At 40.9% G+C, this 14,409-nt stretch overlaps 1 protein-coding gene across 8 annotated transcripts in view; it reads right to left on the minus strand.

The window, feature by feature from the left end:
* ctnnd1 (catenin (cadherin-associated protein), delta 1) overlaps positions 1 to 14,409 on the minus strand; it is a 37,552-nt gene that overhangs the window by 5,480 nt on the left and 17,663 nt on the right. For 7 of the 8 annotated variants that reach the window (XM_054778043.1, XM_054778048.1, XM_054778049.1 and 4 more), the window contains 15 exons: positions 14,315 to 14,405; positions 12,959 to 13,149; positions 12,629 to 12,881; positions 12,432 to 12,503; positions 11,725 to 11,875; positions 11,435 to 11,633; positions 8,668 to 8,785; positions 8,395 to 8,551; positions 7,072 to 7,089; positions 4,035 to 4,100; positions 3,799 to 3,926; positions 2,143 to 2,293; positions 1,829 to 2,024; positions 1,541 to 1,734; positions 94 to 141 (listed from right to left, as the gene is read on the minus strand). In XM_054778043.1, coding sequence (XP_054634018.1) covers positions 94 to 141; positions 1,541 to 1,734; positions 1,829 to 2,024; positions 2,143 to 2,293; positions 3,799 to 3,926; positions 4,035 to 4,100; positions 7,072 to 7,089; positions 8,395 to 8,551; positions 8,668 to 8,785; positions 11,435 to 11,633; positions 11,725 to 11,875; positions 12,432 to 12,503; positions 12,629 to 12,881; positions 12,959 to 13,149; positions 14,315 to 14,405 — 2,033 coding nt within the window. The remainder of the gene's footprint in view (positions 1 to 93; positions 142 to 1,540; positions 1,735 to 1,828; positions 2,025 to 2,142; positions 2,294 to 3,798; positions 3,927 to 4,034; positions 4,101 to 7,071; positions 7,090 to 8,394; positions 8,552 to 8,667; positions 8,786 to 11,434; positions 11,634 to 11,724; positions 11,876 to 12,431; positions 12,504 to 12,628; positions 12,882 to 12,958; positions 13,150 to 14,314; positions 14,406 to 14,409) is intronic. The other variant, XM_054778045.1, reaches the window with a different exon arrangement.

Consider the following 14,409-nt stretch of genomic DNA (forward strand, 5'->3'; position numbering starts at 1 on the left):
CATAGTAAAACGCTGCTACGTTTAATCTCATGTATCAAATCACTGTAAGAGGGATACAAATTAGTTGCATGTGCTTATTTGGGGATTACTTGCCTGGTCCCATGTCATTCATTGGAATCATTTCTTGTTCACTTTTCCCTCCTGAACACAGAAAAGATAAAAACAGATGATATGCAATAATAAAGTGCGTCGTGACCACAGGAAAACGTGGGTCCCAGAGTAAGACCAGTTGAGAACCCCTCCTGGCGCTAAAGGTTCCCTATGCAGCACTCGGGTATCTCCATTCAAAAATATGAGGGCAAAAAGATGTGTAAGTACAGTAGTCCCTCAGTCGTCCTGGTTAACTGGTTCTAGACCCGACCGTGGTAAGTGTATTTCAGCCAAGTAGGATTCCTTAGAGTCAGAGCATAGAAAACCTGTTTACAACCTTCTAAATACGCTTTTTAACATTATTAGAGTCCTCTAAAGATGAAATAACATCCCTATAGTCACCTTACACTCCTATAATCCAATATAGTATTAATGTGTTCTGGACAGGAAGCGAGTCGAGTTTTGTCTGAATTACGCCCTCTATTATTATTAATTATTATGAATAATTATTATGATTATAATTATTATGCCTGTATGGAGACACTTAAAACCTGCAATAAAAGCCTGTTCCAGCAATCAATTCTGGCACTTGTGTCACCTACTGCCATCTAGTGACCAGTGTAGAACACGGCATATCCCAATTTGAATGCGTCTTAATGTCTTACATTTGTATTTTAGTTCATTTAGACATTTCTATGTTTGACATTGCTTCCTTTAGGCAAAAAATATTATATTCAACCACAAAACAGCATGATGTATTAATTCATATTTTATAAAAATCATGATGGTGTGAAGCCATGAAATTCGAACCGCCAAAGCGGTGTGGCACAACTGGTGTGACTATATTAACTCATTCAATACCAAAGTCGCATTTATTCGTTTTTATAAACTCGAACGCCCAATCCCAAAGACGTATTTATACGTCTTTCACGTTTTTTTGCACGAGAGGCAAAATGAGGTGATGATGCAACTGCACATTAATAGATATCCCTTTTAGAGCAGTTTAAAGCCGTAAAAACAGACATTTTTTTCCCTCTGATGAAATACGGGAGTCTAATCTTTCTTTTGGTAGGTTCCATGTTTATTGTAGAACACAATATTCTGTGTTCCTTGAAAGATCAGTCAAAATAGTCTAAAATGTCCGGTACTGAAGTGGTTGCCTTTTGAAAAATGGCTGGGATTGAATGAGTTAATGGGTGCTGGAATAGATGGGGAAAGTTATCATTTATTGAACCGCATTACAAGTACAGCAAGCACCCACAGAAATGAGGTGTTCAGACGTGCATTTTAAACTACAGGTTGCACGTCAGACAAAACATAATTTAATTGCAAATGTACACTAAGGGGGACTACAAATGAGAATTTTTTTTTTTAATTATTAAAATAAAAAATATATACAAAAAAAAAACAAAAAAAAACATAAGCTATAAGCATGTGAAATGAATCTGACCTTTGTCTATGAGTGGCATCGTGCTGTCCTCATATCCGCCGTTGGCCCTGGTGGTGTTGCTGGAAGGGTTTAGGTTGACCATGAAGTCTGTTTTCTTCCATCCATCCTTTTCTAAAGTGCGCCGCAGCTCCTTATAGCCCCACACCGTCTGCAGTACCAGACCAGCACCGCGCACTTCCCTCTCTGAACGATTCCTGGTGGTGTGGTGAGAGAAGACAGGGAACTTCTCAAACACTGACAAGATTTAAATCCCTGCATGCGTGCTGCAATTCTGTGAAAACCCCTTACCCGTCCTTGTTGATGAGGACTAGCCTCTCAATTCCCTGTGAGGCCCTGAGAGTCTTTGCTGCTTCCAGACTGGAGCCCAGCACCTCATGGAGCGTGCTCAAAACAGACACCACTGTTGCCTCCGACAGCGCTCGCACAGGCTGACTCTGACCGCCACCAGGCAGGTTGGCCACGAGGTGAGGCACTGCATGTTTGCCTGGCAACGCAGCACAGCAATAAAATGCTTTAACATTAGCGTTATATTATTGCAATTACTGGAATTTCTATCGGAAGGTATGACTTTATTCAAACACGTAGGGAGTCGCGAGCCTCACCAAGTAGGTCTCTGTTGCGAGCATCGATTGCCAGGTTGCGGAGGGCCCCGGACATCGCTCGAACAACTCTGTCATTGCCGTGGGCCAGTAACTCAGTCATCATGGGCAGGCCTTTCTCCTGGCGCAGCAGGGCACGAATGTATCTGCCATACTACACGAATAAAGAGATACAATTTAAAACAGGTTTATTAAACCCATGCGACCGGATATCCGGTTTGACAAGCGAGATATCGGCGGCAGCCTCCTGGATCGATAAGAATCAGCCATAAATCCATTGTAGAGACATGCACCCGGTATCGTAAGACCAGCAACGGGTTTGCAGTGAGTAAGGACTGCAATGTGAGAGTGTGGGCTGCCAGCAGAAGGATTGTCATGCATGCTCCGTAGCTTACCATGACTGAAGACGAGAATGGATGTAAATAGCATTAGCAGCGCGCTAGAGTTTCAACACATCAGCAAAACATATGTACAATATAGCAATCTAATGAATACAGAGCTACCATCCACCAGTACGAGCTTGGAATTTGGTCTTTCAGAGAGGTTGTGCACCACAAATATGCACATTAGCACTCAATAACGGCATTAAATCTAACCTTTATGCATTCCCACATGGTATCAGCATTTGGGAGCACACAAGTCACACACAAGTCCGCCAGGACCAGTCAGCTCTTGATTTGACAGGAGCCAATCATGAGCTATGGAAAAATTCACGACCAGCTTGTCAATCTTCTAGAAAATGCAGGAGGTCATTACTCATTACAGTCTCACGGTTTCATCTTACAAACAACATGAAACTCATCACACAGCAGCTTAACACTCAAACGTTATACCTCAGAAATATCCAAACATGTACCAATATGAGTTTAATATATCAGTTAAATATATAAAAAAACAACATTTTTAAGTTTTCCCATAATGCATTTCATTTCAGAAAACCATTTCATTGGAGGAGCATAGAAAGCTTAGCAAATGGTGGCTGGTACTGCAATGCAGCCAGAGGACCCAGAGGCCAAAGCCTAGAGGGAAGCTAACATCATTGCAGAGCCCCAATGAATGTGTTGCTTAGACGCAATGCCTTATGGGAAAACTTTAAAATGTGTTTTTTTCATTTTAAACTCATATTTGGACATGTTTGTATATGCACCTTTTGAGTGTTCAGTTGCTGTGTGATGAATTTAGTGTTAGTAAAGTGTTATTTGAAAGATGACACTGAGTCAGACTGTTATGTACAATGACCTCCAACGATGTGATTGGCTCCTGCCAAGGAAAGAGCTACTGTTTCCTGGGACAACTAAAACATGCAAAAAGTGTGAAGCGCTTTGGGTGCCTTTCACTATTATCTTATTATTACTATTATTATTGTTTTATATTATTATTATTGCACCTGTAAGAATGACACTTTTATAGAATTGGCTTCTTTATTTTATAATGTGAGATTCATGTCTATATCAACAAATGTAACCGTGGAGTCGTATTGAACAGAATCGTATTGTTTGTACATTGTATCAAATCGTTTTGCTTTTAAAATGTGTCCTTTTTTTAAAATCGTATCTTAACCCATGTATCTAGATGCTTATGGAATCGTCCCACCAACTGCTTCTCGTGGGTCCATGTTGGCAAAATAAAAAGGGCTGATCATGCAAAGAGGGTTCTTACTGTCCAACGTCCAGCGCATAGATTCTGCACAGCTCCAGCTGAGGCCTCTAGCACGGTGGGGTTCTTCGACTCCTTCAACAGAGAGGTGTAGATGCGGACCACCTCTGGCTGGAACAACAGCTCATAGCCTATGAGGGAGAGCGTGAGAAACGAGGTCAACGGTGGAAGAGAAGGTAAAGATGTTGCCATCGACAACAAGGCGTAGCCTGTTACAATGTTGATTAGACTCAGGTTACCTTTAGCAGGCGTGGTCCTCTTTGGGATGTCTACTGTGTCGGCAACTGCATCCTCATCTTTCTTTCCTGGAACAGACATCAAAACTACAGGTTACAGTACATGAAGTAAAACTAAATATGCTGCTGACCAACATTTGTTGTTCGTAAATTGGCCATGGTCTTTCAGAGACTATTTGCAGGTTAGTACAAAGACAACGCTCCAGCCCAGGGGTGTCCAAAGTGCAACCGGGGGGGACATTTTTTTTTATTTATCGTCCGGTGCCACATTCTAAAAATAGGCTATATAAAATATACAAATAAAAATATAAATAATAAAATATAACTAAAAAAACAACAGAAGCATAAATGGAGAAAATCTGTAAAGATTTTGCAAGAATAAAGTCAAAATATGAGGAAAAAATAACATTTTAGTAGCGTAAAGTTTAAATATTAAAGAAAAAACACTTTTTAAAAAAAAAAAAAAAGGTCATAATATTATGAGAAACAATGAATAAAGTTTTAATTTTTAGAAATTTATGTTGGGAAAAGTTATGCTGTTAGGAGAATAAAGTCATAATTACCAAAAGAAAATGAACAAGTACAAAGTTCATATAGTTGGAAAATTTAAAAAAACAGCAGAAATTGGAACAAAACGGCTGGAACTTTATGAAAATAAAGTCAAAATATGAAGAGAAAAAAAGTCACAATTTTACAAAAATAAACTATAATATTACAAGGAAAAAAAATATCATTTTAGCTGCATAAAGTTGAAATAGTAAAATATTTTTTTAAGACGCAAGATGAAAAAAAAATACAAATAAAGTTAAGTAATTTTTGGAAAACTATGTTGCAGAAAATGTTACAATGTTACTAGAATAAAGTCATATTTGCGAGAAAAAAATTACAAGACAAAGTTGGAAACTAAAAAAAAAAAGCAGAAATGAAATCAATCATTTTAATAGCTTAGTCAAAATAAAAATGTTACGTTTTAAAAGTTATGTTATGATAAACAATTCAAAATAAACTTGTCATTTTAGGAATATTAAGGTTATGGGGAAAAGTTATATTATGGGAATAAAGTCACAATATTACAAAAAGAAGATTTAAGAATAAAGTTGAAATATTTGGAAAATTAAAACAAAAACGCGGAAAAAAAGAGCAAAGACCCAAGTTCATTAGAATTAGATTTTTCACTTATATGACAAAGCTGAGATGCAGATTATTTCTGGAAATATATACAGTATGTAACTTCTTAGTACATCTACATGTGTTGTTTCACAAAATATCCAAGTGGCCCTTGCATTCTTTCATTTTTCATGTGGCCCTTGCTGGAAAAAGTTTGGACACCCCTGCTCTAGCCTGTTAGTTGTACTACTACGACTACTACTACTACTACTACTGCAGTGTTTCCCACACATTCATTTATACGTGGCAGCCTGCCACAAATACATTTGGACCGCTACAGTGTCGTCACATTTTTCATCCAGATATGCAGAGAACCTCCACAAGCCCGGAGAGTGGGCATTAGCACCGCCGTAAAAAGGCAAGGTGTGGAAGCCTGCAGCCAAGACTTGGACTAAATTGTGAATTATGAATGAGTACAGTAATCGCTCGCCACTTCGAATTTCGTGGTTTCACTCAGTTTTTCCACATACGTATAAATTAATACATTATGCTGTTTCATGATTGAATACAGCCCGTTAGTAGTCAAAAAAATATGCATGTTGAACCACATTTTGCTTATTTTTGGCCTAAATGAGGGCCGCATGGTGGTCTAGTGGTTAGCATGTTGGCCACACAGTCACAGTTTGGAGATCGGGAAGACCTCGATTCTCCCATGGGCATTTCTGTTCTCCCCGTGCGTGCGTGGGTTTTCTCGAAGTACCCGGTTTCCTCCCACATTCCAAAAACATGCATGTTAGGTTAATTGGCGACTCTAAATTGTCCATATGTGAGTGTGAATGGTTGTTTGTCTATATGTGCCCTGCTGGTGTCCAGTCCAGGGTGTACCCCGCCTGTCAGCCAAAGTCAGCTGGGATTGACTTCAGCATACCCCCGCGACGCTAATGAGGAGAAGCGGCATAGAAAATGGATGAATGCGTGGCCTAAATGAAGCATTCCCAAGCATAAAAATGGCTAAATAAGGCATTCATTCAATGTTACCGTAATGTTCAGTGAGACACACAAGCACCAGACTTGATCACCGGAACAACAGGCTTTTAGTGCAGGTTTGAATGACCTCCAGACAGAACAAAACTCTGTTAGTCTTTTAGTGCAGGTTTGAATGACCTCCGGACAGAACAATAATCCCAAACACGAGCTACTGTTGCAGCCGTTTGCCCTTACCAAATATCATGACATCAGATGACATCAGACATCAATTTTATATTACTAAATATAAAAAATAATAATTTTAAAAATAGCGGCAGCTCAGAAACAGTGGCTCCTAAGGGTTTACTAGCCGACAAAAGCCGGCGTCTTCACCGACGCTAAAGGGTTGGCCATTCAGCGCCATCACTTCCATGATGAAATCAAAGATGGTCTCTAAACGCCACAATGATAGAACAAGCCCAGGGATGCTGGCGTTTCAGGTGGCTGATAAGGTTGGATGTGTTGAAGCTTGACGTTTTTTTGTTTTTTTCCCCCCCCTCCCTCATCGCGGAATGTTTGCAGAGCATTTGGAGTACTTGGTTTCCTCTGAAACAGTGACAAGTCCCACACAATCCACGCCATGCTTGTTGACAAGTGAGCTCAGGGGAAGTTACAAGCAGCATGTCACAGGAAAGGAGCGCTTGACAACCCACCGACAGCACAGTACGGTTATCGATCGGCAATCAAAGCTTTTTTTTCCTCTTTCATTTCGTTCATTTGCTTTTCACCCTTTTTGTCTCTTCTGCAGCCTGATTCGTCTCTAATACATCACCCATTACAGTTACATGCACAAGCATCAGGGCCAATTATGCAAATTAAATGAAATAAACAGACTACTGTCCTGTGGGAAACACTGTACTACTACTACTACTACTACTACTACTACAGGAAGCAATAAGGAGCTTACCTTTGGAAAACCATTCATCTGTAGCCCAGTGCCAAAAAGGAAAGAGAAAAGTAGAAGATCAGAGGAGAAAGAGAAAGGAGCGAAGAACAGGCAGCATTTAAGCAAAATGAAAAGCGCCATCAGTGAAGCAATCAGGTGACCCCTGTTCAAGCGCCAACACCGCTGATTCACCCCCAAGAACCAGGAGGAGGAGGAAAGAAAGCACCCCCTCCCACACTATTTTACACATACCTAATGATAATGTAACATTCCGCGTGTGTAAGTTAACACAGAAAAAATTATGTTTCATGTTTTGAATAACAATTTATGGTAGCCATAAATGTTGTCTTAGCCGATAAACTGAACGATAGCTGAACGATTCATTGCATTAGCAATAATATCACGATATGATAAAACGGAAATATTTTCAGGTCAAAACGGCAAAGTCTTTTATCATTTCAGCCTCTCATCCTCGGTGTTCTGGCTGCACTGAAACGTGGCAAAATGCTGAAAATAAATGCCGGCTCGTCGTTTCCGTATAGACGAGCAATCCACTGCGTTTCTTTTTAAACGATGGCGTCACCGACCCGTCATGTGACCAGAAGTGAGCTTTGATGACAATCCAACATAATATCTGAATACAAGTATTTCAACTAGTGTGACTCCACCAGGGCTGCCCTTGGTCACCGATTCTGTTCAATACTTTTATGGACAGACTTTCTCGGCGCAGCCAGGGAGTTCAAGGGTCCCGGTTTGGTGGCTGCAGGACTTAATTCATTAATTTATCGATGATCGTGTCAGGCCTACCCAGGAAGGTTCCCATCCACGTTGTGTGTTAAAAGGACAACGATCTCCACAGATGCAAGAGGCTCCCATGGGCCTTCAAAATAAGAGGGGCGCACATCCTGTCTAATTGTGGTAACAAATATAAAACCAGCTTACAATAATAAAGCGATTGCAATTGTATCTGATTCTGATATAAATCTGGTATTGTTTATTATAATAAAGACTGAGTTATTGCTTGTGTTTGTTGAAAAATATATGAGAAGGACGTTGAAAAAAAATAATTGTGTATTAAATTAGATTATCTTCAAAAAGCCCCAGCAGTTGCACAAGCAAAGCTTCTGAAAAATAACCGACAGGCGACACCAACAGAGAGCAGCTGGAGGGGATGAGCTTTCTCTCACATTCCTAACATTCCAGTACAAACTTGTAGTTTTGTTTGAGTGGGAATGCGTCCCTGTAAGCTGAGACTCAATAGGTCAACCAGCGACCAAATTAAAAGAGATGCCTTGTTATCTGTCCGATTATCTGTCCGCATGGATTTCTCTCTGGTGAACAGACCTTTACTCTTTCGGGAGCTGAAACAGCCGCCCTTCTGGCTGGACGGGGCTGGACCCTGGTTGACGGGTGCAGCTTCTTGGTAGCGCTCACAACCCGGGATTTCACGGTGGACTTGATAGGATAGGTTCCTCAGCAGACACACGCTGTTCTCTATCAGCTGTATGCAAAGGGAGGGTGAAAAAAAAACACAAAAAGGCAACCAAGGCAACAACACTGCAAAGACACCAAAAGGCATGCTCTAGATGTGAATTTAAACGGTTTACTTGCACATGCCTTATTGTCCACGTCTTTACAGTCAATCTGGGACTGGACGATGTACATGAGAGAATCCACCAATCCTGTGCACTCCCTCAGCTTCCGCCGCGCTTCGCTTCGCTCGGAACTCACATTTCTTTCATGGAGTAGAAAGTTGAGAAGAGAAACACGTCAACGTCATCGAAAAGCTAAATAAAGCAGGAAGCAGGGAAGCTGAAGACTAGCGATGTGCAAAACCACTGATGTGTTTCCGGTTCGATACAGGGTAAAATCCCGGCTGGCATCGGCGATACCGTGCCGATACTGGTACTAAATTCACCTCATACGTTTAGTAACTTTGAAAAAGTAGTGTATTTAATATCATAGTATAAAGAATATATGACAATGAATTCATAAATTTATTATTATTTATTAATTATTAATATATATCAATTATTATACAGTAACTATTCTAATAATTTAACTAATTTATCTATTTTAAACCCTGAAATATATTGAGGTAGCGGGGTGATTTACAATATCGGCAAGCTAATATCTAACAACAGAAAAAAGTAAATCATATTAAATATGCAGTCTTTTAAACAATAAAAAAACAACAAAACCATTAAAATAAATGATTAATTAGTAAAAACAATTATAACAATGAAAACTTTGTTCACGATTCACTTGGGTTGTCCCAAGATTAAAGATTAAAATGTTTCTCGGTCGGGTCAGAAAAAAAATCTCATGGTCACTAGGCCTGGGACGATAATAAATGAATTAGGGATGCTCCGATCGATCAGCCATTGATTAGTATCGGCCGATTTCTGTGAAAAATCATATGCCGATAAATGCCTTTCAATGCTGATCACCTGTGGCTCGTACCGTTACGGATCAGAGCACCCCTAAAATGAATGAATTCATCACAATAAATGAAAATGAACTAGATCATTTTGCCGGCCTCAATATATCGCCATGTGCATGCGTGTCTGTTTTCCTCGTCTCTTGCCTCAAACAGGCATGAAGAGTTTTTCCTCTGTGCATTGGTTTCAGCACCTTGGCGCATTTGCTCCATAGAACAACGGCATGAACAGAGTGAGCCCTTTGTCAGTCACACAGTCTCTTTGTCTCGGTGGGTGGGGTGTGGCCGCTAGCATACACACACAGTGCCAAAGAGTGTAACGTTGCAGAAATTAAATTAGTACATTGCAATATATTTTTATGTATTTTTTTATTTTGTCATTGTAGTATTCTTAAAAGTAATTTTTAAAATCTCTCTCATCTTGTTCTCATAGACCCAATTTCGTGTTTCATCTCGTCTCGTGACACCCCTACAATTCACACATGGATCATCATATCACCAGACAAACGTTACCTCAGTGTCAAAAGTATTGATATTTTCATTTAAGTATCAATTTTAGAGCATGAAGAGCTGGTATCAGAATAGGGGCGGAAGGATTCATCGTCTACATCCAATCCAACATGTGTATGGCAAGTTGCCATTCCGGATCAATCTAACATCGTTTAAAAGGTAATCAATCGATTGCATTGATACTAGGAAATAATAAATTGGATTTAAGCACGACAGGCTTTATTTGGATTTTGTTTTGTTTTTTTAGCACTTTTAATGATAAAGATGTTAAACGTTACTCAATTCAGTCTGCCTGTCTGTGATGTCATCACCACGTGCCAGCAGACAACAAAACGTACCATGGCGGCCGGCAGAGGACAAGCCAACGAGCGATAAACAATAAAGCCACCATAGAGGTCGAGTGTGTGGAAACACTTTGGCTTTTGCAAATAGGGAGAAGATCTAAATAAGTTGTCCTGTTTGTAGGATATGTAAACGTCACGTAAAATACCACGGCAACACGACAAATCTCTCCAACCACCTCCTAAGGCGCCATGGGATTTCACACAATGCTGACCGTCCAGGCACCTCTTTCAGCGTTCCTGCATTTTATGTGGAAAAACAACAGCAAAAGTATAAAGTAAACCTACTGTTAACTCAACCTGAAGAGATGTTGGTTGTACTTTATTTTGTTATTATTATATATTATTTTATGTTGAAAAACGAAAGCAGAAGTAGAAGTAGCAGAAGTGCTGCTGAAATGTTGGTTGCACTTACTGTACTTTTATTGAATATGTATTAAACATTGAAAATGAGGGCAGAAAAGGTTAACCTCCTGTTAATTCAACTTGAAGTGTTGGTTGCACTTCATTCAAATAAAATGTGTTTGCATTTGCCATTAACTTGTTTGTTTCTATCCATAATTCATGTATACTGGATTCCCTTACAAACAACAACGGGAATCTAGGAAACTTCACCTGCACTGTCCAGTATCCAGGTATCACAGTCACAGTGGTTGAATTTTTGGCTAAAAAGTTACTGAATTGATTTAAAGTTACTGAATTGTTTTGGATCGCATCATTCCAAATGATCGACCAATATCGTCCTTGAATCGTGAATCCTGATACGAATCGAATCGTTACACCCCTATATCGGATGTATTGATATTTCAGTATCGAGACGCACATCACTACTGAAGACATCTTTTTTTTCCAAATTCAGGGGCACACCGGTGTTTGAGGCGGCCCGCCACATATAAAAATACGCATTGCATACAATGCTTGAAACAGCCCCGATGATCTCTGGAAAAAGTCTGGACACCCCTGACGTGCAGACTTCTTACGACTTTCCAGTCAATGAGATTACCACATAAACATCACAAAGAGCAGATTTCATGTGGCCTTTCATTTGCTCAGTGAAACAGCTGATGTTAATATTCTGACCATGCGCTCGTACCTCAGGCAGCCGGCTGTGTTAGTGAGGGCCGTCTCCCATTCCAGGTGTCTCGGCTTGCAGTTCTCCTCGCCTCCGCCACCGTTGCTCCCGCGCTCCCAGCCCGAACGGGGCACCATCACTTCATCGGAGAGAGCGTGCAACGCGTGGTCCACAATCTCCATTTTGACAGAGTCGTGGGAAGACAAGTTCCAAAGTGTCCCTGCAACATTTATGCAATTTGGTCAGCACTTTTTGATGAAAACGCACAAAAACACTGGGCTCACATCTTAAGTTGACAGTGTCCATCTTACCTGTGATAATGTCGGTGAGATCCTGGTCACGGGTCTTCCTGAGAAGCCTAATCAGAGCTGGCACGCCATCACAGTTCTTGATGGCAATTTTGTTGTCTGGGTCTTTACCATACGAAATGTTCTTCAGTGCTCCACAGGCTGCGTAGTGAACCTATGAAGAGGTATGCTCAGTTAAGGCAGGCAGTACTATTCACTTTTAAATCTTGGCATTGTGAAATTATTTTTGACCACACACACCAGCTACTGTCTGACAATAACAATAATATAAACTTTTTCATTGTTCTTTTCTTAAAAGTAATTAAAATCTTGTCTTGTTGTCATAGACCCAATCTTATTTATTGTCTCATCTCGTGCCACCCATACTAACAGCCATTCCGCTGTGTTAGGATATATCCTGCCTCAACAATGTGATGCAATTAGTGAGTCTAGTTACACTCATAATGACATCAGAAGTTGAAAGGTTTTGCTGGATCTACATTTTAGACTAAGTATGTGCAACTATATTTGGAGCAAATGCTGACATGCCAGATTGGACCAGGAATGCTACATGCAACGTCTATTCCTCCCCTTCTTCCAGTCACTATTTGTCTTTGCAGCGTTCATTGTTCCAGAACTAAAAATAACCATGTAATCCTAACACTTTATCCAAGTACAAACATAATCATCATTTCAAAGACTTTACGACCACGGAGAAACGGTCAGCAAACCTCTTTGTTTGGGTTGTCAAGCATAGAAACCAGCGCTGGGATGCCTTTCAGACGACGAACCTCAGACTTGACCTAAAAAGCCAAAGGTTTTATGTAAGTGCTGATACACTATCATAGTAAACGTATGTTACGTGGCGGCCTGCAAAGTGAGCCATTTCCCTTCATTTGAAACAAAAGGGAATACACACTGATCTTACTTTGTCATTCTTGTAAGTAAGATGTTGCAGGTATGCGGCAGCATTGCTCCGAACTGGATCTAAGCGGTAGTTGAGCATTGCGATAACCTCTGGCAGCTCTGGCTGGCGCCATCCACCCGGGCCTGGGCCTTTCCTCAGAGTGCTGTCCAGTGAAGCCATGCTTCCTCTTTCACCCTGTGCCAAAGGAGCACCTCCCCAATAGTACATGTCCCCTGGACCACTCATACTGGCATCCAGCGTGCCCTCGTAACTCCTGGGGTGGAGGGAGGAGAAGCATTGAAACGTAAGGTAAAACAATAAACAATAAATCAGCATTATACGCGCACTCACCCAGTCCTACGTGGTGGCCCTTGGGGGAAGCCATGGTGATTGCGGGGCACTGTGCTGTAGTGCACTGGATGCCCCATGCCGTAGTCAGAATCATCATAACCCATGCTGCGGCTGTCATCCTCCAGACCGTATGGCTCTGGGACGAACCTTGGGATGGAGGAGAGCTCCACTGCACTTCCCATGCGCCCAACCTATAAAGGATATTACAGCATTGGACTGCAATGCATCGCATACTGCATATATAGATGGTTGAGAATTGCTTGAGCGTGACAGTACATCCATTTTAAAATATTAAAAGACAAATGAAGAAGGAAGACAATTACATATACAGTGGTACCTCGGTTAACATCCGCCCCGGTGAGCGTGTTTATCGCTTAACATACAACATTTTTGCTACAATTTTGGCTTAGCTTGCGTCCGTCCGGTTTGTTTACACCGCCACCTTGGATCACGCAGCCAAGCCAAAATCTGTTGATACTTGCACGTGATCACACAATGCATTGCGGGCCTCGGGCGCCATTTTAGGACAACTTGGACCGTATCGAGACAAGAGTGCAAGACGCCTTAAAGATAAGACCGTCGTCATTCAAGAGGTACGTAAATGTGACAGGAGCAGCTCAGTCATCAGCTGCAGTGCAGTCACATCTGCTCCGGTTCTTGCAAAACAGTCTATCAACCCGGCGGCACATCGAGGGTGACACTGTGTTTCTGCCTGTCTCATTTTACCTCCATAACGCTCACTTCTGCTTCCAACAACAAAACATAAGCATTCACACTTACTGTAGCATGTTTACGGCAGCCGCAGTCAAACATGGCACACATCACCAGACACCTTATGAGGCTTCCTCGCCGGTGCACTTCCACGACATCACTGCCACCAGCGGATGTTTGTTGTTTTTTTTTTTCATTTTCTATTTCAAACAGCAAGGTAGATGTTCATTGGTTCTAGAAAGTTGATATTTAGTTTGATATTTTCTTTTTTACATTTTGCAGCAGAACGACGTGTTTATTTTATGTTATTTTGTTAATTGGTGGTTTTGTGGTGGGCTTTTTTTCCCAACAAAACTAGGTAAAAGGGATGTTAAAAGTTCAGTTGTCCATTCATTTGTCATTTGCAATTATTTTTAACTGTTTTCTGCTTGTAAAACTATAATTATTGTCTATAAAATGTGTTTTGTGTCAACATTTTTGGGTGTCTGGAACGTATTAATTGGATTTACATTATTTTCTAGACGGACATTTGCTTTGGTTAGAGGGCATTTTGGTTTGAGTCGGACCTTCTGGAACAGATTAATGCACCAATGGAAATGTGATGGAAAGAATGTAAGACAGTCATTTTAAAGATGCTAATTCTACCTGAGGCTGAGCAGCATAGGGGTCCAGCTGGTTCCTGCTGGGGGCTCTGTAGCTTGGATCCAAAGTTCTGTAACCGTCTGGATGGACTGGTCTGG

This window comes from Dunckerocampus dactyliophorus, chromosome 6 (assembly GCF_027744805.1).
Source record: "Dunckerocampus dactyliophorus isolate RoL2022-P2 chromosome 6, RoL_Ddac_1.1, whole genome shotgun sequence".
Lineage (NCBI taxonomy): Eukaryota > Metazoa > Chordata > Actinopteri > Syngnathiformes > Syngnathidae > Dunckerocampus > Dunckerocampus dactyliophorus.